A 25,447-nucleotide genomic window follows, 5' to 3' on the forward strand; every position below is an offset into this window, starting at 1 on the left:
CATGCACAAGCACAGCTGCCAACCCTCACGATTTGGGCGTGAATTTCACGACATTTTCAGCGATTCACAGATTTATGCCACATGCAACAAAATCATGAATTCCCCAATTCTCAATTATTTTAAATCTTTAATAAAAATAACCGACTTCCCGTTAAGCGCTATTTATGATATCGGCAGTTGCTGAAACAGGCCGGTACTGCGTCACAATATTAGTGGAACTATAGCTGATTGGTAGCAGGCATTTTAGCATATTTTAATCTATTTGTATAAGAGTAGTTTTACAAATGCTTTTGAGAGATACTGGGTCCTAACTGGAAGTTTGCTCTGCACATGCACCGCAAACACTGATTTGAATTAGCATTCGGCACCGCATCTTGAAAATGTCTTCACCAACAAGGAAAATGAAATGTATTCCACAATAAGTGAAGTTTAGTTTGGAACATACCAAAAATTGGCTGTGCATTTTGCCATCAAACATGATATATATCATACTTTTTGCACGCAGTGTGCCACAAATTTTAGCATTGGGCATGGTGGCATAGACAATGTGAGGAAGCAAACTGGTAGTAAAAAGCACATAGAGGTTGGGAAAATTAAAAACTCACAGCAGATTTCAGCTCATGACAGAAGACCTGCAAGCTACCAACGCTAAAGCATTGTTTGTAAGCTTGTTGAACACAATCTACCTTTATCAGCTGGAGACCATGCTAAACAATTATTTGCAACAAATATTCCCAGACTTGAAGATCCCTTCACGAATTCATGTTAGAATTCACTAATTTTTATCCCTATTTTCACTAATTGCGAGCCTGGAGGGTTGGCAGCTATGCACATGAGAGTAGTTCATCCTTCAAATAACACATAACTTTAGTATGTCATCATTAATATATATTTTGTGCATGTTTTTTTTTTTTTTAAATTATCATCTTTATTATCGTCTTTACCTTTACCGTCATAGACCCCTAATTTTGATTAGACCCCCAGTTTTGACACCAAGGTGTTTTCTTCTCAATCTGACCCCATTTCTGATACCAGGGAGATTTTTGACTCTCAGTATTGCAACCCCAAGGGATACACTGACAAAAAAATAAGTATGCATGCATGTATATATTTTTATTTTTTCTATCATGGTCTCAGTATGTGAGTGTGTGTCTGTTTTGAAATTTATGTTTTTAAAGAAATGCACATTTTCTTTTTAGTTATTTATAAATCTGTGAATATATGACGCTGTTCTGCATGAAAATCTTAAGTGTCATCAGAATTTATTGGATAATTTTTTCAAAATAGTGTGGCATTGAATCTTTTGTTCCTTTGGAGAGAAATATGTCATTTGGTCAATAAGCACTTTTGGCCACTTCCACTATTATGCCGATAATAATAAACATTCCAACAAAGGCAAACATCACTTGTATCTGCCTAGTTTGGATCACAGGTTTTTTATGATCATCCTGTTGTTTAGCTGCAAATTTGTTTGCTTTATTTGCAATCTTTCTAAAAGTTCAACTGCAAATGGAAATTGTCTGGTTCCAGTGCTGTTTCTGGCAAATTATGTGATGGTTCTGACTGCTGAGTAAATTTACTTGTGTCGATTGTTTTTGCATATCAGCGAACCAGTTTGCTGATCATCATTAGTGTCGTTCGAGTCTGTTGACATTTTCCTGTCGATATCTGAAGAAAAAATGTCAGTTCCATCATCATAAATGGCATCTTTATTAATTAAATGAGGTATTTCATCTGAACTGAATCCAGAAAAATCATTTTCACTTCCAGACAAATCATTAGTTGAAAGAGGACATAAAGCCATGACGAAATTCAAGAATTTTTGATGTAAGTGCAAAATGTTACCTCTGGAAAAAATGAGAAATTAACAGCGTCTTTTTCTATCTTTCCACCAACCGCTCTAGAAGGAAGATTTACACAGAAAGTCAATATTAGACTTGAATTGTAACATATTGAATAAAAACAGTTTGAGTTGGGGGTAATGTCATGAACAAGGCAGAGTAATATTTACCATTACAGGCCCATTGTTTTGCCTGAGAACCCTCCTGCCAATAGGCGATGTAAATATCGGGATCCTCAAACATATATATGCATTGTCTATGTGCTGACAAGAGAGCAGACATCTCCCATTGTTCACATTTCATACTTATAAATAGTTTGTTTATTAGCTGTTTGGATTGCTGATAGTACATATTGGTAGGTGGCCGAGTGGTCTAAACCCCTCACCTTTACCAATCACTGCCATCTCACCTCTATTCATGTGGTTTGAGTCTAAGGCTTGGCTAATGGGGGTATGTGAGAAAGATACCAGTAGCTTCCCATGGTTCATTGGTTCTTACCAGAGTTTCCTGGGTTCTTCCTTCGCCAAATATTGTCTGCCATGTATAGCCTATCTGAAATATCCACTATATGTTATTGATAACGCCAGTATGTCTGGTGGAGGAAGACCCTGGAAAAATGTTCAAATGACATATCCTGAATGTCTTCATAAATTGACTAGGTTAGGGATTGAGTTGGTACTAGCACAATGAAAAGTTTACTGAAGAACGTGTACAATTCCAGAAAAGCCATCTTAAAGTATTGTATAAGAAAACTTTGAATCATAGAAGATGAAAACGGCGAAGCGTTCAGTTTTATTCCGTGAAATATACAGTGAACATGATAAAATGACAGTGAAGACCACGGCAACTAGAGATAAGCTTAATACAGATGGCATCACATTTTTGCCGACCGTGAGATGAAATATGAAAATATCTACATGATGTCAAAAAAAGACAGCTGGCCGGATGTGATGATTAATACTTTACACTGAAAGTTATATGCACCAGACACCATAGCTGACATTTGTAAGTAAGTGTCAAGTCATTTACCAGTTTTAGATACAAACAAACAAGGGATGTGCGTGTCATTTAATGATTGAACACTAGGGGTGATTTGGCCTAATGACCTAATGGAGAAAATTTTATCAGAGACAGGTACTTTATGTCTTTCATCATGAAGATCATTCTGTTTATTTATCATAGCCTTATGTACCAGTATACATCATCATCTGTAAAAATAATCGTACGAGTTGTGCTTGTATAAGAATACCAAGTGGAATGAGACAGGCAGGTATGATTACTTTATTATGATTTTCCTGCATGAGATCAACAGCTGGATATGAGGAAAACTGTAAATCATCTCGAGCAATCCACACAAGAATATGGAATAAGGATAGATACATCAACAGCTGGATACGAGGCAAACTAATTCATCTATATGGAATAAGGGTAGATACATCAAAAGCAGGATCCTTACATTAATTTCAAGTTGCTGAACAAGACCTATAGGGGTTTTGTTACACTATAGTCACATGTGATGGAGTGACCCAGTCTCCAATATTAGACCGTGGCAAGGACTCTGTTGAAGTAAAAATATTTGCGAACATGCCTTCAAAATAGAGAGTTGTGTCTTTAGTCAAAGCTTCATAGTTTAAAAATGAAAACAGAAATTTGTAATTATCTCCTAAGCATTTACTGTAAGACTGTCATCATATTGATCCTGCCATTACCACAGTCTTGTGTTTTATTATGGTGCATTCGAACAATATAAACGAAGCTATCGGGGAAAAGTTCTGCATTCTTCCAGTGATACTGCTTGATGACTATGAGAACACTCATTTGAATAGCACAGTATTATCAAATGCACCCTGTGTTAGTTTTGGTTACCAATCTGATTTACACATTCAGAAAGGTTTGTTTATATTGTCTTGATAATTAAGACTTCGTCTTGTATCATAATTATTTTTATTCAACAGCATTTGCGAAGTAACCCGCTGTATTTTTAAACAAACGAAGTCAGTACATATATCAGATCACTTAGTACATTGCCCAGTTAATCCAGTTTGTATCTTTGCTGAATAGCTAAAACATTTACTTTGTTTCCATTATTGCAGCTCAGATTGAAGTGATCCCTTGTAAGGTGTGTGGAGACAAATCATCTGGTGTTCACTATGGCGTCATCACCTGTGAAGGATGTAAGGTATGGTCCAGCTTTTTTCTTGATCTCATAAATTAACTCATAATTAACTCATAAATTAACTAATAATTAACTCATAAATTAACTCATAATTCTGGTTATTTCATGAAACTGATTAAACATGAAATCAAAACTGCACTGATCTGTTTACAACTCAGACATGTCATCCCTTACACTCTGACCGTAACGCTTACAGAAATGATCCTTCAAATATGGTATAATAGCACAAGTTACAAAAACACAATTGTTGTGGTAAAATCCAGATAATAATAATGAGGACTTTGTATAGCGCCTAATCTTTAGAAGATCTAAGCGCTTTACATCATTAGACAACAGCTATAAGATAAAAAACATATATAATGATATGATTACAAACACAGACACCATGAAATTAGAAAACAACAAAATTTAAAAAAACGTGCTGAGAAAATATTTAAGGTAGGAAACATTATTAGGTCTTTAAGTTTGTTCTTGCAGTCGAAATAAGTGAGTTTTGAGAGCACTCTTAAATGTGATCACTGTGTCATTGTGTCTAAGTTCAGTGGGCAATTCATTCCACGTTGCTGGGCCCTGGTATGCAAAAGAACGCTGTCTATATGACTTTGTTTTCATAGTGGGAATAATGAGTATATGATTGTCAGAAGAGGAACACAAGTATCTTGCTGGTGTGTACACATGGGTGAGGTCGGATAGGTATGTTGGACTAGAGTCCGTCATTGAAACGTAGCACAGAGAACAAATTTTGTTATTGATTCTGGATTGAATGGATAGCCAGTGTAGGGTACAGAGCAGCAGGGAGATGTGCTCTGATCATGGTACTCTAAGTATGATCTGAGCAGCAGTGTTTTAAAGTTTTTGGAGTAGATATTGAGATGAACCAGACAGAATTGAGTTACAATACTGGGTTGTCTGTTTTGATTTCGTTCCGGGTTTCAGTTGAGTTGGTCAGGGAATCAGACTAACTTTATCAAAGTACTTCAGATTCATTAAAGGGCCCCGAGTGGTCTAAAGCGCTCACTGTAACAGATCACTGCCATCATACCTCTGTCTGCATGGGTTCGAGTCGCAGGTTTGGCCTATGTTGGTATCTGAGAAAGCTTGCCAATAGCTTCTCATGGGTCGGTTCTTTCTGGGGTTTTTCTGTTTTGTTCCTCTACCATTAATACTGGCCGCCATTTATAGCCTATCTTGTGCTGAAAAATGGCGTTAAACCCTACAACAACAACAACAGATGCTTTAAACTGCACATAACTGTTTCATGCAAAACATCTACAGGATGAAGCGGTTACTTTTTAAATTTTCCAAAATTGGCATCAAACCAAAAGGGAAAATAGCTTCTTAAAAAGTTCAAATAGTGAACAGAGACAAATAAAAAGGAATATTCAGAATTCTTTTGCAAAAAGCAGGAGTGGCAACAATTATTTTCATTGGACAAGTGTTGATTTGAGACTGTCTCATGGAGGGAGTGGGAGAGATGATTTTGCAGTCACCACGTCGCATGAAGTTTAAAAAGAAAACCCAAGGATTACATCAAGTTGAGTGATGGCAAGAAGCCATTGAGCTCCATAGGGTTTAGAACCAGTTTGTGAAACTGTACTGGAGGTAATTAAGGTCCAGATTTTTTTTTTGTTGAACACAATGTTTACTGTCGCTGCATCACTCTCGAATCACACTTCTGAGTTTTTAAATGCACGATTTTCTACTTGACAATAGCGGTATATGATAATTTATTACATCATGCTGAAAATTTACCTGACTTGCAGGAAATGAAATGAGCCAAGACTGTGCTGATCTATGTATAACTTGAGTCGGTAGTTGTTTTTAATTTTTATTGGACTGAGACGTTTTTTACAGTATGCCTCATTTCGTATAGAAATTAATAACACTCAGTGAAAAAAAAGATCCATGTTTATCTGCTTCTCAAAACACATCTTGCTCTGGGTCATATTCATACTTTGTGTTGCTATTAGATGACAAGAAAAATGGGTCATTTTGATGACAAGATAAATGGATCATTTAGATGACAAGATAAATGGATCATTTAGATGACAAGATAAATGGGTCATTTTGATGAGAGAGAAATGGGTCGTTTTGATGAGAGAGAAATGGGTCACAGGATTAGAGGATTAATGGAGGACAAGATAAATGAATCATTTGGTGATAGGATAAATGGGGCCATTTTGATGACAAGAGATATGGGTCAGTTTTTTTCCCCATGTGTTTGATGCCTTTTAGCAGTGTACAAAGTGTGCATGATACAGAATTTAGTATCATAGAATTCATCATGTGCAGTGTAAAGAAAAGTGCATTTGATAGAGAATTCAGTCAGAGAATTCGTGTGCAGTGTACAAAGTATATATGATACAGAATTTAGTGTCACAGAATTTGTGTGCAGTGTACAAAGTATATATGATAAAGAATTTAGTGTCACAGAATTCATGTGCAGTGTACAAAGAATATATGATACAGAATTTAGTGTCACAGAATTCATGTGCAGTGTACAAAGTATATATGATACAGAATTTAGTGTCACAGAATAAGTGTGCAGTGTAAAGAAAAGTGCATATGATACAGAATTCAGTGTTATAGAATTCATGGTACATCAAGAAGTTTTTCAAAACTTAAGTAGTTACAGGGTTCCCGCGTTTTTGGGAAATCGTGAAAATGTCAGGAGAAATGATATAAAAAAAATTCCTGACCGTGAAAAGTCCTTGAATTTTGCTAATATTGACGAAAGTCTGGAAAAACCCTTGAATTTTCCTCCACAACTTGACTCCCGAAACAGTTACATAATTGAGTCGTAACTGAACTGATCGTGAGTAAAATTTATACAGTTCTAACCAGAATATTAGGAGGTTGCAGTAAGGATCATTTGGGTGCTTCCCATAACTGTTTCTGTTGAGACAATCCAATCACTCAATGGATTTGATTCTTCTAGTAGACTTTTTGTTTCTCAGTCACCTTGATATCCGTATCCTTTTTTATATGAAAGGTATGAAAACCAGTCTAGCATCACAGGAGGCCAACATGGTGGTGTTAAAGCATAGCCGCTTAGTGGATTGGCTAGCAAACTTAAACATTGTTAAATTGAGTTATACCTGCATGAAATCGATATGAAAATTATTTAATTTCTCAGAAATTGCGAGTATTAAAATCTAAATGTCTTTAATCTGCTGGAAGACGATAAAAATGATGCGTTGATGAAATTTGAGCTGGTACTAGCGATTTCGATTGCTAGTTGCATGAGCACACAGAATCTCACAACCCTGTCTGTGTGGGTTCGAGTCTCAGATTCAGCCAATGTGGGTATGTGAGAAAGCTTGCCATTAGCTTCTCGTGGGTCAGTGGTTCTTTCCGGGGTTTTCCTGGGTTCTTCCTCCACCATTAATACTGGCCACCATGTATAGTCCATCGTGTGCTGAAAAATGGCGTTAAACCCTACAACAACAACAAATCTCACAACCGTCATTTTCAAATATTGTAGAGAAAAATATTCAGTGAAAGTCATATACTGGTTTTAATAAAAATACAAAAAGAAGGGGCACAAAATTTTCTATATTTACTCAAAGACCAACTTCCAGAGTTTTGTTGTATCATGTGACTACCATGTTGACTTGCTATCTCACACAGGGAGCATACAAAGCAGGGAACCAGACTACTCTGCTTGATGAATAAGAATGGCCAAGTTTCTTGTAATTGTTCTCGAAATAAATATGTTGAGAATGATTTGTTCTTTCTGGTTTCTACTAAAGGTGTCAGACTTCATTTAATATAATTTAAAATTTTTTACAACAACATTAAAAAGGAGTTCGTTGTTGATGTCACGTGACTATTGGACTTCCGATGTTGTTAGTTAAGATTTGTGAAGTTGTGTGACTATTAACGCAAATGGCAAGTACCGGGTCAAGTTTCTTCTGTGCCAAGTTTCATCTAGTCTGTCAGCGGATTAGAGAAATAGTGATTATAATACATGCCATTTTTGAGAAATAAATAATTTTCCTGTTGATTTCATGCAGGTATAAGTCGATGTAACATAGTTTAAATTTGCTAGGCCCACTGGTAAGCTATCTTACGGTGGTGGCAGATTCAAATTTTTTTATATGTAATTGCTCTGAACCCACACTCCATCCTAAATGTCCAAATGTGAAAAATGGGGTTGGAATATTCGGAGGAAACCCGGATTAGAAAAATTTTGAATCTCTGAGCTGAACATTTGGTTTGAAACTATTAACAGTGACATGTAGCTTAAAGCATTGGTTTCAGATCTTAAATAGAACTCAGGAGAAATGGGAAATTGTTATCCCTTTTATAGTATACTCATAAACAATAAGAGCCCATGTATCAATACAGGTTTGGAGACTGGTTTATTGAACTACAAAAGACAAGTTGATTTTACAGAAAATTCAGTCCTTGTTTATATAACACTATATAATTTTGAAGGTCTTTTGAAAACCCATTTGTAAATTTCTTTAAATGATGGAATTTTTAACCAAATCGACTTAAGGACTTTAGGTTGGTTGAAAAATCTTGTTTTAGATTTTATTATCCCACATAAATTCAGGATTAAACTACTTTTCGTTACAAGATAAGATTCTAATACTTTGCATTTATTGGGGGAGGGTCATAATGCGATAGGAACTGTTTACTTTGTATAACATGCACATATATTGCTCTAGAATTCTTTAGAATTAAAGGTTTGAAATGAAACAAAATAGTTTAAGCTCATTATGTTGTTTCCACATAGCAACATAATGCAGGTCAGCAAAGCAAAGTTAGAATTTGTATTCTGTACATTGAAATGGCTTTAAATGCCGTTTTATAGGAATATAGTCAGATTTGTTTTGTGTGACTCATTTTTTAATTTTTTACATGATCATCTTTTCTGACATATATGTTTTGCGGTCGAGAAAGAGAAACATCTTCAGATCTGGAAAATGCATGTTTTATAATCGAAAATGTTCTTTAATTCCATTCATTAATGGTTATATGTTAACTCATTCAGCCCCAATCCCACCTTTAGGTGTGATGAGGTTGTACCCTACTTCTGAGCTCTGCAGCATCAAGGTCATTTAAGATACACCACCGTGGGTGGTATTACAAAAGAGCAGACAAATATAGCTCTACAATGATGCCAAATAATCTGGAAGTTCTAGTTGCACTACAAAATACAGAGGGAAAAACATAATTTTTTGGACCTGCTTTTTTTCACCCGAAATTTGCTCGTGGTCGGAATGCGATTTTGTGTCCGGATTTTAGACCTCTTGGCCTCAGATCTAAGGCAGACCGGTCTGAAGTGCACACAGACAGGTGAACCTTTGCAAAAACTAGGATAAGGTGGGCATTTGGAAAAAAGAGCGGTCTCCATACGAAAATGATGGGTCCATTAACCCTTTACCTCATAGAGCATAGTGACAAAGTGCAGCGCACTATACATAGAACACAGGTTACCTAGTCGACCGCATACTCATAGCTTGCCTGTGAACTATTAAGCAATGTAGTGTATGTTACGTTTAACAGCAATTTTAACCATTTTACATTTTTGGTACACATCTATTACAGTTTAAGAGTAAAGTCCGATTGTTATAGCTGTGTAATTATTTATCACGGAAGAATTTGTTATGTGCTTTAAAATCTGGAGAGAATTCGTTCACCGTCATGTCAGTGAGGCCATGTGACCAACCGTAGCTGCCATTTCTCATACTCGAAATTTACAAGTTTTTCGTCTGTGTCTACATCACTAAGTCATCTAAATTTGATAATTTATAAAAACTAGTTGCAGCCTATATCAATATCAGAGCCTTTACCTAGGTTACTGAATCTTTCATAGTTGTGATTCTAATCATGAAAACTTCGTAAGTCCTGAATGAAATCCGCGACCGCCATTTTGGAGAGTGGAGATTATGACCCAGTTACTTTAAATAGTAGATATCGACCAGTACATAAACAGTGACCACGTGATCTGACGTAATTGTTATTCACAGATATGAATGTAGTATCTAATAAGGGGTTTTCCCCGAAGGTGGCGCTACGAAAACCTGCTTAAAATGGCTGATGTTTACAGCAGACGTCAAAAGGCGCTTCTATGGAACTTTTGTAGAAGCGTCAAAAGTCGCTTCAATGCGACTTTTGTAGAGGCGTCCAAAGACGGTTGTATGAGGTAAAGTGTTAAGCAAACAAATTTTTAAAAATCCAACTTTTACCCTTCTGCTCATGTGCAGCAAAATAACCAATGGAAAACGACGTTTCTAATACAACTAGGTATTATTCTCACGGAAAATCTGTTGAACGCCAATGTATTACAGTGAATCTAGAAATAGCCCCCAAAACGTCTTTCCTACTCGCATTTCAGGCAAAAACGACAAAAACCTCTGGGGCCAAATGAATTAACCATGAAAAATTTAATTTCATCCTGGAAAAAACCTGGAAATTTATATTTAGAAAAGCATGAGAACCATTACAAGTTGCACGTGCTACATAGTTTTCAAACGTTAGATTTGTTTCAGTTTATTTCCATAGGTGGTGTATAAATAATTTTGTTTTTATTCAGCAAAATATAAAAGCTAATGATAAAGGAGTTTTTCTGCATTCAGTATTGAAATCGGTATTTGAAAAGTTGAATCGTTAATTGTTTGGAGAGTCAAAGGATGCCATTTTTTTGGTCTCTAAGGATTATGCAACACATTAAAGACTAACATTTTTCAGCGTTGGGGACAAAGGAGTCTGGGATTTTCTTCATGAAGACCTGGCTACGTTCTTTTCTTGATCACGGTTTTTTGGGGAGGGAGGGGTCTAGACGGGTAATTTCTTTCAGCTAAAATGAAGAAATATGGTTAGTTTTGCTGCAAATTAAAGCAAGACAATTTTTTGGGGAGGGAGGGATCTAGACACATTAATAGCAGTAATATATGACCTGACCTTTTAGGAACAGAAATTTCTGGTCCACATAATAAAATTCCATTCTCCCACAGCTAGAACATCCTAGAAAGATTATAACAAAAAGAACATAGAGTCCTTCAGACACTCCACAAAGGTCAAGATGCATTCTCATCTTCCCACAAAATCTGCTATCCAGGGCAGTCTCGTCACTCCATGAGCAGTTTGTGCAACTGTACTAGTGGTACATAAAGTCCGTGCATACATTACAAACTTTTCAGTTGAACATAATGTTTATTGTTGATGCGTCTAACTTTTAATTACGTTTTCCAGCATTACAATAGCAGTTACTGATATTTTGTTACACCTTACTGAAAACTGGTCAGTCTTACGGGGAAAAATCAACTGCCTTACTGAGACGGACTCCTCAGGGTGTTGAATAGTCCTTCCGTTTATGAGCAAGAACTCGACAAAGATGCTTTGTAGTGAGGTTACTGAGTAACAGACTAAGATAGCATCTCATCCTTTTGGATTCTCTACATCTTCCCAGCTGTCAAGTTTCAGAGGTGGAGGAGATCTGTGTCAAAAGCACACAGGTTGAAGATAAGAATGGTCTCATTCATTTGGAGAGATTTGGGACTACCTCATGCTCAGATCTCCTTTTACTCCTTTCGGCTATGGTTGGGAGGTCCATTATAAGTTCTTGGTGGGCCACCAATGCCATTTTGACAGGGAGTTGGGCTAGTCTTCCAGTTAAGACACTGGAGGCACTGGAACTTGAGACTCTCTCTAGTCACCATTTCCTCACATGCCAATCTTTATGTGGCAGCCTGCCACAGCAGGAGGTCTGCATTAGGAGGAATCTCTGTCTCCAGACCAGCTACAGTGACTCAGGCTCTGCAGGGATGTTGGCCTGGATGATTGAAATGTCACACTGGATCACAGTAAGAACCTTCTTGGGGTGCATTTGGGACCTGCCTCTTCTGCCATGCATCTCTGTTCCCTAGATTACTATGGGTATTTGGCTAGCTCTCTTCCCAGAGATTTGGTTAGGCATCAGAGGAGATCCATTCTGTTTGCTTATGTCTTCCGCAGTGGTCCTCAAAGTCAGGTCCACTGCTCAGCTGATCCTGGTGGACCCAGTGATTGTGGCTGAACAATCTACTTGACTGTTGGTAGACCCCCATAGGTCATTACCTTAGAGGAGGAATCTGATGTTGTTGCGCTGGAGATCTCCTCTTCACAGCAGCCCAGAGATTCACCACCTTTGTGCTTGGCTCATCTCAAGCGATGAATCCAACAGATCAGTTTTCAGGCAAGCTGTATTGTCCTGGCTAAGAGATTGACCACATCCGATGCAAAGTAAAGAATCTAATGTCATTGGTCTTAGCTGTCCCTCACAAAGTGCAGTGACCAACTGTTTTCTCTACCTGTTCCAAGAAAATAATGTTTGATCTCTTTTAAGGGCTATAGGGCAGCACTGTCTGACAAGATGTCCAAGATTGCAGGAATTCGATTTGATGCTAATCTTTCCGGTCTTGTCATGTACTTAGAACTGAAGCAGCCTGTATCTCACTCACCATTGCATTGGTGGAATCTCGTGTTTTGTGGTTGTTGTCAAATTCCCTATACAAACCATTGGATGAACCTTATTTCACGAACTTTGCCATTGCAACTATCTTTTGGCTGTCCTTAGAATCTATTAGGAGGAGTGAACTTCCTGCCTTGTCTGTACAAATAAGATTTTTACAGCTCAGTGATAATTGTATGTCCTTTTCTGTACATATGCAGCTTGGGTTTCTGGCAAAAAACCAGTTGCCATCGGTAGCACTAGTTCCTGTTAAGATCCATTGTCTCATTTGTATATACAATGGTGATGATAAAGATCGACTTTTGTGCAAAGATAGAACTTGAAGATTCTATTTAGTAAATGGAGTTGATCAGGTAGGTAACATTTTTTTTCCTACCTGCAAGGGGATCCAGTGATATTTAGGCAGCCATCCTTTCCAACTGGATTGTCCTCAACACCAGGAGAGCTTATCAGTCCCTCACCTATCTTATATGGTAATTAAAGCCATTGAAGTTAGGTCTGTTGTTCCTTCCTGGGTCTGTTAAACTCTGTCATCATTGAAAGATGTTATCAGAGGCACATTTTAACGTTTGCACACTACTTTTTCCTCCTTCCTTTAGTCTTTGGCACACCATAGCTAAGGCATGTTCTCTCTGCCCAAATACACCACTCCTTGATAACTCTTGCCCTGATGACTCATGAACCTGCTTATAATGCAAGGTCAAATGTGGATCCCATTGCCCTCATGACTCATGAACCTGCTTATAATGCAAGGTCAAATGTGGATCCCATTGTCCTGATGACTCATGAACCTGCTTATAATGCAGGGTCAAATGTGGATACTATTGCCCTGATGACTTATGAACCTGCTTATTATGCAAGGTCAAGTGTGGATCCCATTGCCCTCATGACTCATGAACCTGCTTATAATGCAAGGTCAAATGTGGATCCCATTGTCCTGATGACTCATGAACCCGCTTATAATGCAGGGTCAAATGTGGATACTATTGCCCTGATGACTCATGAACCTGCTTATTATGCAAGGTCAAATGTGGATCCCATTGCCCTGATGACTGATGAACCTGCTTATAATGCAAGGTCAGATGTGGATCCCATTGCCCTGATGACTGATGAACCTGCTTATAATGCAAGGTAAAATGTGGATCCCATTGCCCTGATGACTCATGAACCTGCTTATAATGCAGGGTCAAATGTGGATACTATTGCCCTGATGACTTATGAACCTGCTTATTATGCAAGGTCAAATGTGGATCCCATTGCCCTCATGACTCATGAACCTGCTTATAATGCAAGGTCAAATGTGGATCCCATTGTCCTGATGACTCATGAACCTGCTTATAATGCAGGGTCAAATGTGGATACTATTGCCCTGATGACTTATGAACCTGCTTATTATGCAAGGTCAAATGTGGATCCCATTGCCCTCATGACTCATGAACCTGCTTATAATGCAAGGTCAAATGTGGATCCCATTGTCCTGATGACTCATGAACCTGTTTATAATGCAGGGTCAAATGTGGATACTATTGCCCTGATGACTCATGAACCTGCTTATTATGCAAGGTCAAATGTGGATCCCATTGCCCTGATGACTGATGAACCTGCTTATAATGCAAGGTAAAATGTGGATCCCATTGCCCTGATGACTGATGAACCTGCTTATAATGCAAGGTCAAATGTGGATCCCATTGCTGTCATGACTCTTGAATCTGCTTATAAAGCAGGGTCAACTGTGGATCCCATTGCCCTCATGACTCATGAACCTGCTTATAATGCAAGGTCAAATGTGGATCCCATTGCCCTCATGACTCATGAACCTGCTTTAAATGCAAAGTCAAATGTGGATCCCATTGCCCTCATGACTCATGAACCTGTTTTTAATGCAAGGTCAAATGTGGATCCCATTGCCCTCGTGACTCATGAACCTGCTTATAATGCAGGGTCAAATGTGGATCCCGTTGCACTGATGACTTATGAACCTGCTTATAATGCAAGGTCAAATGTGGGTCCCATTGTCCTCATGACTCATGAACCTGCTTATAATGCAAGGTCAGATGTGAATCACATTGCCCTGATGGCTCATAAACCTGCTTATAATGCAAGGTCAAATGTGGATCTCATTTTTTAAACTACAAAGTAACCAAAAATTGACCCCTATTTGTTGAACCGGACGAAATTCATGATTAATATTGGTAACTAAAATCTTGATATATAAGTTAATATTGCTTGTTCTGTTGTCAAAAATGGTAGATATGATCAGGAAATTTGAATCAGCATTATGAATTCTCAACTTTCAATAAGAAGTCATATTATTTGTTAAATTTTCATTCCAAATACATTCTTAGGACACCATAAATAACAATATTCAACAAAATTTTGATCGGTGAAAATGCCAACAAAAACTGGAGGCAGCACTTAAATACCAATTAAATAAGTTTTTTATTCAGTGAAATTCATATATCTTTTAGCTTGGTTTCAGTGTAATCATCATAAATGCAATGTACCCTCATGTATTCAGACATGAAGTAAAGTTATCTACCATAACAGCTATGCCTTCAAGCATTTCTGCAAGAACGTAATTAAGTGCCAACCATGTTTTGATATCTGACTAGCAGAAGTACTTGTCGTATTGTTGCACCGAATTACAAACAGACATGCTTTGTATTTATCACATTAATTATGTCTTTTGTATTAAATAGTTGTCGTGGAATAAAAGTAGACTTAAATGGTAAATGGTGTGTAAATACTACTTGTGTAAGTGGTAACAGTCCCGGTCATGGGTCAGGTCATCTCATTTCAGTTGATCCATAAATATTATAACGGTATAATATATATATATATATAAATATGAATATACACGTGTAATGCAAGGTACTGGTCATTTAATTTATATGGCAAGATTGTTCTTTGTGACCAGGATATTTCTCTTTATTTCATTCGTAAAAATGATTTTTAAAAAATTTCAGATAAGAAAATGAATGGCATGGTTTCCTTTTTATAATAAAAATCTCGGGTTTAAATCTCACCTCTATGATCCCAACTCTATGATCTCAAGTATAATAAAAAGCACACCTCTATGATCCTGTGACTGGATGTCCGAAGAAATGGTACAAGATCTTACTTAGAACTCATCAGGGCCAGATCTGGCCCACCCCACGAAGAAAAACATAACATAAACACAAACGTACAGTCACTTGAAATTTGACCGTTGTTTTATTCTTGTTCACGCTTATTTGGTATTATGCATACTGTGAGTAAATAGCCATATAGATGTTTGCTTTGGTGCCCTTTTGAGGAAAGTTGGGACCCTTTTGAAATTTTCGAACCCCTCTCCCAACACTTGACCTGATCTGGCCATGCTGGTTTAACTATTGGAACTTGGGCAATATTTTTTCACATCAGTCAAATATGAATGCAGTTTTGTTGTAAATTGTTTGTTGTTGATTGTCCATTATCATTCTTTTTCCTGCTGGATTTCATATGGTACTTAACAGTATATTGTGTGAAAGAAATAAGGAAATTAATGTGTCTCTACATTCTAATATATAGCATGGAGAGCTTTTTTCAAACAAAGGATTCATTATACTAAATGTACTTAAAATAGGTCCATTAGAACTTGATGAAGTTTTTCGTGTTAATTAGAGGATTCTGCAATATGCAGTAGAAAGTACTAAACCAGCTTGACCAAACTTGGTATTACTGCAATTGATAGGTCTTCTATTTGCATAAAGTCATAACAACATGTTAGAGAAATGTAAATATGACAGTTGTCATTTTATCGATTTATCGAGTAAAGTTGGCTAACTATTATTGAAAGAAATTGGTTTGTATAATTTATTTTTTTGTCGCAATAGCCAAATGCTCCAATAATGACAAACAGGAAACTAAACGGAAAAAATTAAACATGTAAGATCTATATTATGATTTGGTTATTGACACATAATTTCCGTATGATTGGTAAGTTTCTTCTGTCATGATAAAAGTTTATTTTTATATTTTTCCTTACAAGAGAGAACATATAATAGGACAAATGTGGAATCAACCATGCGGAATGCCTTACATTTGTTGAACATTTAAGATTTGACAGTTTTCCACCTTATTCATTTCAACAGTACGCTGAGGTATGATTAATTAGAAACATTACCAAACTTGTGCTGTTAATAAGGGAACCATAATTTGAGCTGTGAACTACAACATGCCAAGTCAGATGGCTTTGTATTAGGAGCGCACCTTTCTCACACTGAAATTGACAATGTCGTCTGATACTAATTTTCCAAGCTCCAATAATCTGATGTAGTTCATAACTTTTAAAATCATTGTCATCGTGACTAGCATCAGCTATTACTTGCCAAAAGAAATTGTCATCTAAGATGAACCACGTTGAAAAGTATTAATGAAGATGTTGGTGAGTGATTTTAAACCCGAAAATGATGTTGAATATGAGTCTGATGTAAATACTGAATGGACAAAAACAGACAGTGTGTAGGTCAGCCCCTCTTTCGGCAATATTTTGAAAATAAATATAGAAAAAGTACAATATCAACCATAAATAAAATGAAGACACTTTAAAGTGCAGTTTTCGTTTCTTTCCACTAACAAATTAATCCTGAGGGATCTTGTGCTACAAAACTATAAAGTTCAAGATAACCTGAATCTAAAAGGAACTTAAAAAGAAAGGCTATTTATTTGATCAAAACATCTCTTAAATCGGACACTACAGCATCGATGGACTTGAAATCCAAAGACATCATCATGGAGCAGACAAGATATCTGGCGTAATAGTCTGCAAAGCATGGATTTAAGAAAGTGAGATTTGGCAGAGCCTCTGTTAGTGTGAAATCTTATTTTATAGCAGAAGTATGCACAAAACAGTACCTATGAGCTATGGAAAATTCAGTGTGATGAAAATCATATTTGAGCTGTCCTACATGAAGATCTGACAGTGACCGCTTATGGGTCATGCTCTGGTAACCTATGTTAATTGCTAATTTATCAACAAATCAGATGAAGTCTTATGATTTTGCATTTGTAGACTGAGCAGTGTGGATGAAGAGCATGAATGTATGCCAAAATTATTTGATTCACTCAGATTTTTGAAAGCTGCATTTCCATTTGCTTAATTCAAATTTCACTAGAACATGGCCCTTAAGCAGTCGTCATTAGATCTTCCCGTAGGACAGCGGAGATCAGATTTTAATCAGATTGTGGAAAATAACCATTCTAAACAGTATCCCATCGTATTCTAGCTGGTCCAAGCTATCTATTTAGCAGAGCACAATATTTGTACACAGATAAGGCACAGATTAAGTTCAGACAATCAAAGAGTGATGCTTATTCAACCGGAGGTGACATCATTTAAAGATTTTGATTTCAGTACAGTGCTAATAGGCAGGAAGAAAAAAGAGATGGATATCGACATGTTGGGTAATCATCAAACTGGTGCTGTTTCCTCCCCCCCCCCATCCCTTTTTTTCTACTGCCCCCTTATATTTGTACCAAAGGGGAGCTCCCCCCATTAGATAAAATCCTAGCAATATCAATGTATGTATTTGTAACTGTACTGGTCATAGAACCATGTTTAGCTGGTCTTCATTGAAAATGGTGCTGATCTGAAAATGCATCAGCGCCTCCACACAGTGGCCATCTTGAAAACCTTGTTATGGCTACTTTTCATGGGAAGTTGTATCTACATGTTTGCTCTGAAAGACTTTCTTTAATTTCCACTTGGTCGTAAATGAAAATGGTCAGATGTCCAGTATGATTAGTAAAAATCTTGTCATTGTTATTGCTACTCCTCTTGAATGGATAGTCATTTAAAAAAAGGTTTGTAACTAAATGACTTCTTATTTTGCCTGTTTGGTCGTAAATGAAAATGGTGCCAAACTGATATTCAATTTGGCCCCCACACAGTGATCATATTGAAAACCTTATGGCTTCTTCTACTGAATGGTGTCACTGTAGGTATATGATGTTTTCACTAAAAGACTTCCTATGAAGTCCTCTAGGTCCTAAATGAAAATGGCGCTGGTCTGTTGTCCAATATTGCCATCATGTTAGCCATCTTGAAAACCTTGTTATTGCTATTTGTCTGAGCAAATAGTCACATAGCCACGTAGATTTTACAAAAAAAGATTTTATAATGCCGAGCTGGTCCAAACTAAAATTTGTGCTGATCTGACATTCAGTATAGCAGCCAAGGCAGACATTTTGAAAATCTTGTTTTCTTACTCCTTAAATGTATCTTAAAAATACGGCCATCTTTGCTCCTGTCCTATGGATGGCTTTATCAACATTGGGTTTCCACCAAAAGACTTATGATATACTAAATGAAAATGGTGCTAGTCATATGTCCCATATGACTGCCACGTCCATCTTAAAAATGTTGTCATTACTTCCCCAGAATGGATGGTTATTAAGACATATGGTTTTTACCAAGAAAATGGCGCTAGTTGTACATCCAGTATGATTGTCATGATGACTGTCTTAAAAATGTTGTCACTACTCCATCTAAATGGATGATCATTATTACAGTCATAGGGATTTTACTGATATCAGCATGGTCCTGAACGAAAGGGTGCCATGCTAAATTCCAGAGTGTATACCTTAGCAGCTGATATGAAAATCTTCATTACTGCTGAAGAATATCCAAGAAGGTTAACAGTTAAAAGGGAGAAAAGGTCTTACCTTGAATTCCTGGAAATTCTTCTTACCCAGTAGAGTGTCAGTCCCTTCGAGGGACTCTTGTTTTAATTCGTTCCTTGATAAGTATGTTTCCTATCCTTTCAACCCTAGTGGAAGAACTTGTTCTATTGTGAAAACAGGTTGATTTGGAGATATGATCCTGGTTATTTTTCTTACAGTGATTTGTTATTATTGCAGGGTTTTTTCCGCAGAAGCCAGTCAGGGCCCGTGAGTTACCAGTGTCCGAGGAATAAAAACTGTGTCATTGATCGTGTCAACAGAAACCGGTGCCAGTATTGTCGTCTACAAAAATGCCTTGCCTTGGGCATGTCGAGGGATGGTAAGCAAATTCAGGAAAAGATACCAGATTGTTTGGCATATCTGTAATGTATGGCTAAATATTTCTTCTTCATGTTGAGGGAATATATGAATAAATGGAAATAAACTACAACAAAAAAAACACAACAACAACAAAACAGCAAAACTTTGATAACTGAAGCAGAAACACCATGCCATAAAGTATGTCATGCGTGAATTTTTTTTTACAGTTACAGCAAAAAAAAAATTCTTGTAATATTTATGTCTTAGAAATTGACAAATTTTTAAAGCTGCTGTCTTGAGACAGGATGTTGATTCTTGGGTACAGTTTATTTTAAAAATAATAATGTAGTTTAGATTGTGATATGGCTTTTACTAGTACACAGCTTTTACCTGGGTGAATCTTTGTTGATGGTATTTAGACTGGAAATCTTACAGTATGCTCATCCTGAGGCATTGAAGGTTTCGAGGTTCGTGGCCTTGATGCATGTTCCATTAGTGGTATTTCATATGTTGTAAACAAATGCTGAAATATGCCCATCTCATTAGCGGTTATCATTACAGTGGTATACTCTTACCGTTTTGTTGTCTGTCAGTTACCACACCTTGGATTAACTCATTTGGCCCCAATCCCATCTGTACACGTGACGGTTTGTGCATTCATTGGCTGATCCCGCCTGTAGTTGTGGTTTGTTTACTGCATTCATTGGCCGATCCCATCTCCAGTTGTGGTGAATGTGTGTTAGATACAAAGTCTCTGATTGGTTACAAACCTTTTTTTCTCCAAGAATCAGACCAATATTAAACCAATCAGAAATGATTTTACTTTTCTTTGGTCAAATTTGAACTGTTCAGAAGCCAACGGTTAATAATTGAGAGCAATTGCACTACACGTGTTCCGTTCATGAAAAAATTGTAATGATGGCGATGAGAGTGAAAATGATGTAGAAAATACTGAGCAAGCAGAGGAAAGATGTATTCGGCAGTTGGATATTTTGTGAGATTTAGATTCGGACAAGGACGTTTCTGAGATTGAATCGTCAGAAGAAGAGGATGCTGACAGCGATGATGAAATTAAAGGCTGATGACGTGATATTTCTAAAAATGCTGCACATAATTTTGTAAATAGTGTATAAATAAGTTGTGAAAGACTTGGACAAATAGGAAGAAAAAAATACATCACTGTAGACAAATTCATTTGGAATAATTGGTGAAAATTTTGTGGATTTTTATTGGATATAGGAAGAGAAATTAAGGTAAGAGTGAATGCATATACATGATGTTTACAAAATTTCCCAAACAGGTAAAACTCTCTGGGGCACAAGCAGCTAGACACAGCTTAATGCTGCTGGGGCATAGCAACAGTGATACTGATAACAGTGCTGGGGCATAGCAGTAGTGATACTGATAACAGTGCTGGGGCATAGCAGTAGTGATACTGATAACATTGCTGGGGTATAGCAGTAGTGATACTGATAACGGTGCTGAGGCATGGCAACAGTGATACTGATAACGGTGCTGGGGCATAGCAGTAGTGATACTGATAACGGTGCTGGGGCATAGCAGTAGTGATACTGATAACAGTGCTGGGGCATAGCAACAGTGATACTGATAACGGTGCTGGGGCATAGCAGCAGTGATACTGATAACAGTGCTGGGGCATAGCAATAGTGATACTGATAACAGTGCTGGGGCATAGCAGCAGTGATACTGATAGCAGTGCCGGAGCTGAATGAGTTAAGCATTGTGTTGAGGGCAGTTTTCAGGTGGGTCATCTATTTTCCATCAGCACATATTATTTGGTTTATAAGTTTCCTGGTCTACGAGTCATTCCTTGTACGCCTAAGCAGTAAAAACCCTTTGGCTGGGCAATGACGTAGAACGTGGCTGCAGGAGGCTGCCAATGGATTGACCCTGAACTGGCAGAATAAAAACAATTAGGCAGCCTGACTACAGATTCTTGAAAGGGCTAACTCCTAGAGGTTGACTAGGAATACCCTGATGATCTTCATGATGCCAGTGATTACCCACTAGGCCCTGAAACCTTGACCATCCAGGAAGAATGGCTACCAGCATAGCCAGGTCGACAAGCTAGGAGGTTGATACAACAGCTGGATGAAGTTGGATACCAACTTCCTGTAGAAGGGGTGATAAGTTGTTTAAGAATGGAACCTCCAGCTCAATGCAAGCTTTGGCTTGTGCATCTGGGCATTAGAATTTGACGTCAGCAGCTAGATGGTGCCCTACATTCAAAGCATATGGACCTCTGGACCAAAGGCAAATACAAGTTGGACAATAACTATTGTGCTGAATAATTTCATCTTTAGCAAGACCATGAAAAATCTGCGGAAGTGCATCTGCATCCATCTAGTCTGACCTGAAGGTCAAGAGGACAAGGTATGACGCTTGATAGCTGACCCAGCATTCCAATCCAGTAAGATCTTTGAGGTTTACCTTGTGGCAGCCCAGTTGACAATATCCAGACTCAAGTCTCAATAGCCACAGGCTGTCCTAGACCTTTCAGAACATTTGATACATGACTTTTATTACAAGAAGATAAACCTGTCTAACAGTGCTAATCCCAACAAGCCGTGGGAATAGCAAGATCCATTCTCAGTGCTGACCTCCATCATAAGTAATACGTTGAGAGCACTAATGAGAAAACTATTTTCGCCATACCAACACCACTATACCTCATCAGAGCCACCAAACAGGAATATGTAGTCTGACAAATACTAGTATACCGATGCTGGACATGACATAATGGATAGTGCACGATGGGGTCCGAAAGCGAACTATATGGTACTGTCTGGTATTAATAAATGAAAATTTACTGACTGATAACGGGGAATTTACAGTATGTGTTCTAGGTGTAATTGGCCACAGATAGCGTAGGGGGTATGACCATAAATAGTATATAAATCTCCTTACTGTTGGGGCAATTAACAGTACAGTATACTGTGTTCTATGTGTAATTGGCCACAGATAGCATATACGGGTGAGGATCTATGACCGTAAATAGTATATAAATCTACTTACTGTTGGGGCAATTTACAGTACAGTATCCTGTGTTCTAGGTGGAATTGGCCACAAATAGCATACAGTGTATGACCATAAATAGTTTATAAATTTACTGACTGTTGGGGCAATTTACAGTACAGTATACTGTGTTCTAGGTGCAGTTGGCTGTAAATAGCATACAGGCTGATAGTGTATGACCATAAATAGTATATAAATTGAGGACATAACAAAATCTGAAGGTGAAAGAACCATAGAGTACTTTAAATTAGAATCATTACAGGATTCATTACAGAAGTGGGGACCTGGGGTTACTCTCACTAGTATTTGTTACAGACATGGGGGGACCCATGGTACTTTGAAAATATGTCATGAAGAACTGGGGACCCATAGTACTTAAAGAAGGTGCTAAAGAAGTGGGGGACCCAAGATACTATGAGTTGGATTCATAAAGAAGTCAAGGACTCATGACACTTTGAGTAGGAGTCATAAAGTAGTGAGGGACCCATAGTACTTTAAGTAGGTGCCATAAAGAAGTGGGGGACCCATGGTACTTTGAGTAGGTGCCATAAAGTAGTGGGGGACCCATGATACTTTGAGTAGGATTCATAAAAAAATGGGAGATTCATGGCACTTTGAAAATACTAATAAAGAAGTGGAGGACCCATTGATACTTTGAGTAGGATTCACAAAAATGTGGGGGATTCATGGTACTTTGAAAATACTAATAAAGAAGTGGAGGACCCATGGTACTTTGAGTAGAATTCATAAAGATGTGGGGGACCCATGGTACTTGAAGTAGGAGTCATAAAGAAGTGGGGGACCCATGGTACTTGAAGTAGGAGTCATAAAGATGTGGGGGACCCATGATATTTTGAGTAGGATTCATAAAGAAGTGGGGGATTCATGGTACTTTGAAAATACTAATAAAGAAGTGGAGAACCCATGGTACTTTGAGTAGGATTCATAAAGAAGTGGGGGATCCATGTTACTTCGAGTAGGATTCATAAAGAAGTGGGGGACCCATGGTACTTGAAGTAGGAGTCATAAAGATGTGGGGGACCCATGATATTTTGAGTAGGATTCATAAAGAAGTGGGGGATTCGTGGTACTTTGAAAATACTAATAAAGAAGTGGAGAACCCATGGTACTTTGAGTAGGATTCATAAAGAATTGGGGGAGCCATGGTACTTTGAGTAGGCACCGTTAAGAAGTGGGTGACCCAGGATTGAGTCATTACAAACTGGGAACCCGTTTTACTTTCACTAAGAGTAATTGTAGAAGTAAGGGACCTTGGGTCGTCTCAGCGGGAATTGTTACTGAAGTGGGAGAGAGGTACTTTCAGGAAAGTAATTACAGAAGTGGGGGCTTGGGAGTACTTACAGAGGGTCCATTACAGAAATGGGGAACCCAGGGCTACTCTCATTATGAGTCATTACAGAGGCGGGGAACTTGGCTACTCAGTAGAGTCATTACAGAAGTGTGGGTCATGGGTGATATTTTTTTCTCTAGATTACTCGTGAAATTAAAAACAATAAATCTGCAAAACTTTACACTCGTTCTGCAATTGTGAAGATGTTTTTGGGAAATGACATGGGTGGGTATTAGGGCATTTGGGAAATGACATGGGTGGGGATTAAGGCATTTGGGAAATGACATGGGTGGGGATTAGGGATTAGGGTAAGCTTTTAGATCTCTTAGGCTCTTACTTGATCACAACCCTGAACAAGTGACACCTCTTTTAAAAATGACGGAAGGGTTTGAATGTATGTATTCGTCTTAACCTTTTCATGGAGTTAAAATTTATGTGGGGATTTCGTTGTTGCCCTGAGTCACAAATTTGAAGATCCAATGAAAATCAGCCACATACGATTAAAAAGCCCACACCCCTTTATTTTTACCTGTGTTTCATTCTTGAGGTCTGCAGTATCTTACGATATATCAATATTATTTCTGTAAACTGGTTACAAATGTAACACATCTGTGCCTTATTTTTACCCTTTAAAAATGAATTATAAGTCGTGTTGAACTGTATATGTGTATGTTTTGTATCCGGTAGCCATCATTTCCACTCATTACATAAATTGATATGTTTTGAAATCAGTAGGAATAGAGAGAAACAAGAAAAAGCACAAGTTATTCAAACAATGTTATCACTGAAAATGAAAGAAAGAAGAAGAAATAATACTATACATAAAAATTTGTTTCAATACTTGTTTAAACCGCTTCATTTCAGGTGAAACTTGTCAAAATATTTAAATTCTCATGAAAGCACTTTTCAGTTTTAGCCATGTTTGTTAGTGAAATAATCTTGAAATAATTGAATTAATTGTTTCCAGTATTTTCAAAACAGCAAATAATTCAGTCCAATCCTTCACTCATTTTTGTGCGAGTCGCAATTGTTCATTCAGCATCATTATCACTGGCATCATTAGCTGTATTTTTAGTAAAGTCTGTTGGTTCTTGTAAGTACATGAGACAGGCACAGGCAGATTGGTTACTATCTTCATAATTTGTTTGGCTCTGAAGACATCGAATAATGACTGGTTGCTAATTGCATTGAGCAAGGGGTAGCTGGTCATGTCGTTGGTTCACAGGGAGTACGACGACATTATCCTAAGTAATCGTGGTTTGATTGAATTTTTACTACTCTTATACCATTTTTGCTAACCCAGGGGTGTCCGAAAGTAATTGATCCAGCGACTTACGGACCATATTTTAAGGAAGAGATTGTACACATGTACTTTAATAACCAATTATTAGCCGAGTATCATTTACCATGCTGATTGCCTTTGATGTGAGTGTGAGTGATTGACGTGTTTGATTTATCTGATACAGGTGATACTGATATTACTGTTTTTGAAGTGACATTTGTTTGTTATTGGGATATTTGTCGAGGTTAGTCCACTTTTCTTCATAAATTTGTGTGAATTCAAATGTTTGGAATCA

General features: G+C 37.5%; 1 protein-coding gene across 3 annotated transcripts in view; it reads left to right on the forward strand.

The window, feature by feature from the left end:
• LOC149792873 (putative nuclear hormone receptor HR3) overlaps positions 1–25,447 on the forward strand; it is a 102,959-nt gene that overhangs the window by 20,351 nt on the left and 57,161 nt on the right. For all 3 annotated transcript variants that reach the window (XM_089966666.1, XM_089966667.1, XM_089966668.1), the window contains exons 3-4: positions 3,935–4,020; positions 19,361–19,502. In XM_089966666.1, the coding sequence (XP_089822792.1) occupies positions 3,935–4,020; positions 19,361–19,502 (228 nt within the window). The remainder of the gene's footprint in view (positions 1–3,934; positions 4,021–19,360; positions 19,503–25,447) is intronic.

This window comes from Sinohyriopsis cumingii, chromosome 8, assembly GCF_028554795.1.
Source record: "Sinohyriopsis cumingii isolate HCF-2022 chromosome 8, ASM2855479v2, whole genome shotgun sequence".
NCBI lineage: Eukaryota > Metazoa > Mollusca > Bivalvia > Unionida > Unionidae > Sinohyriopsis > Sinohyriopsis cumingii.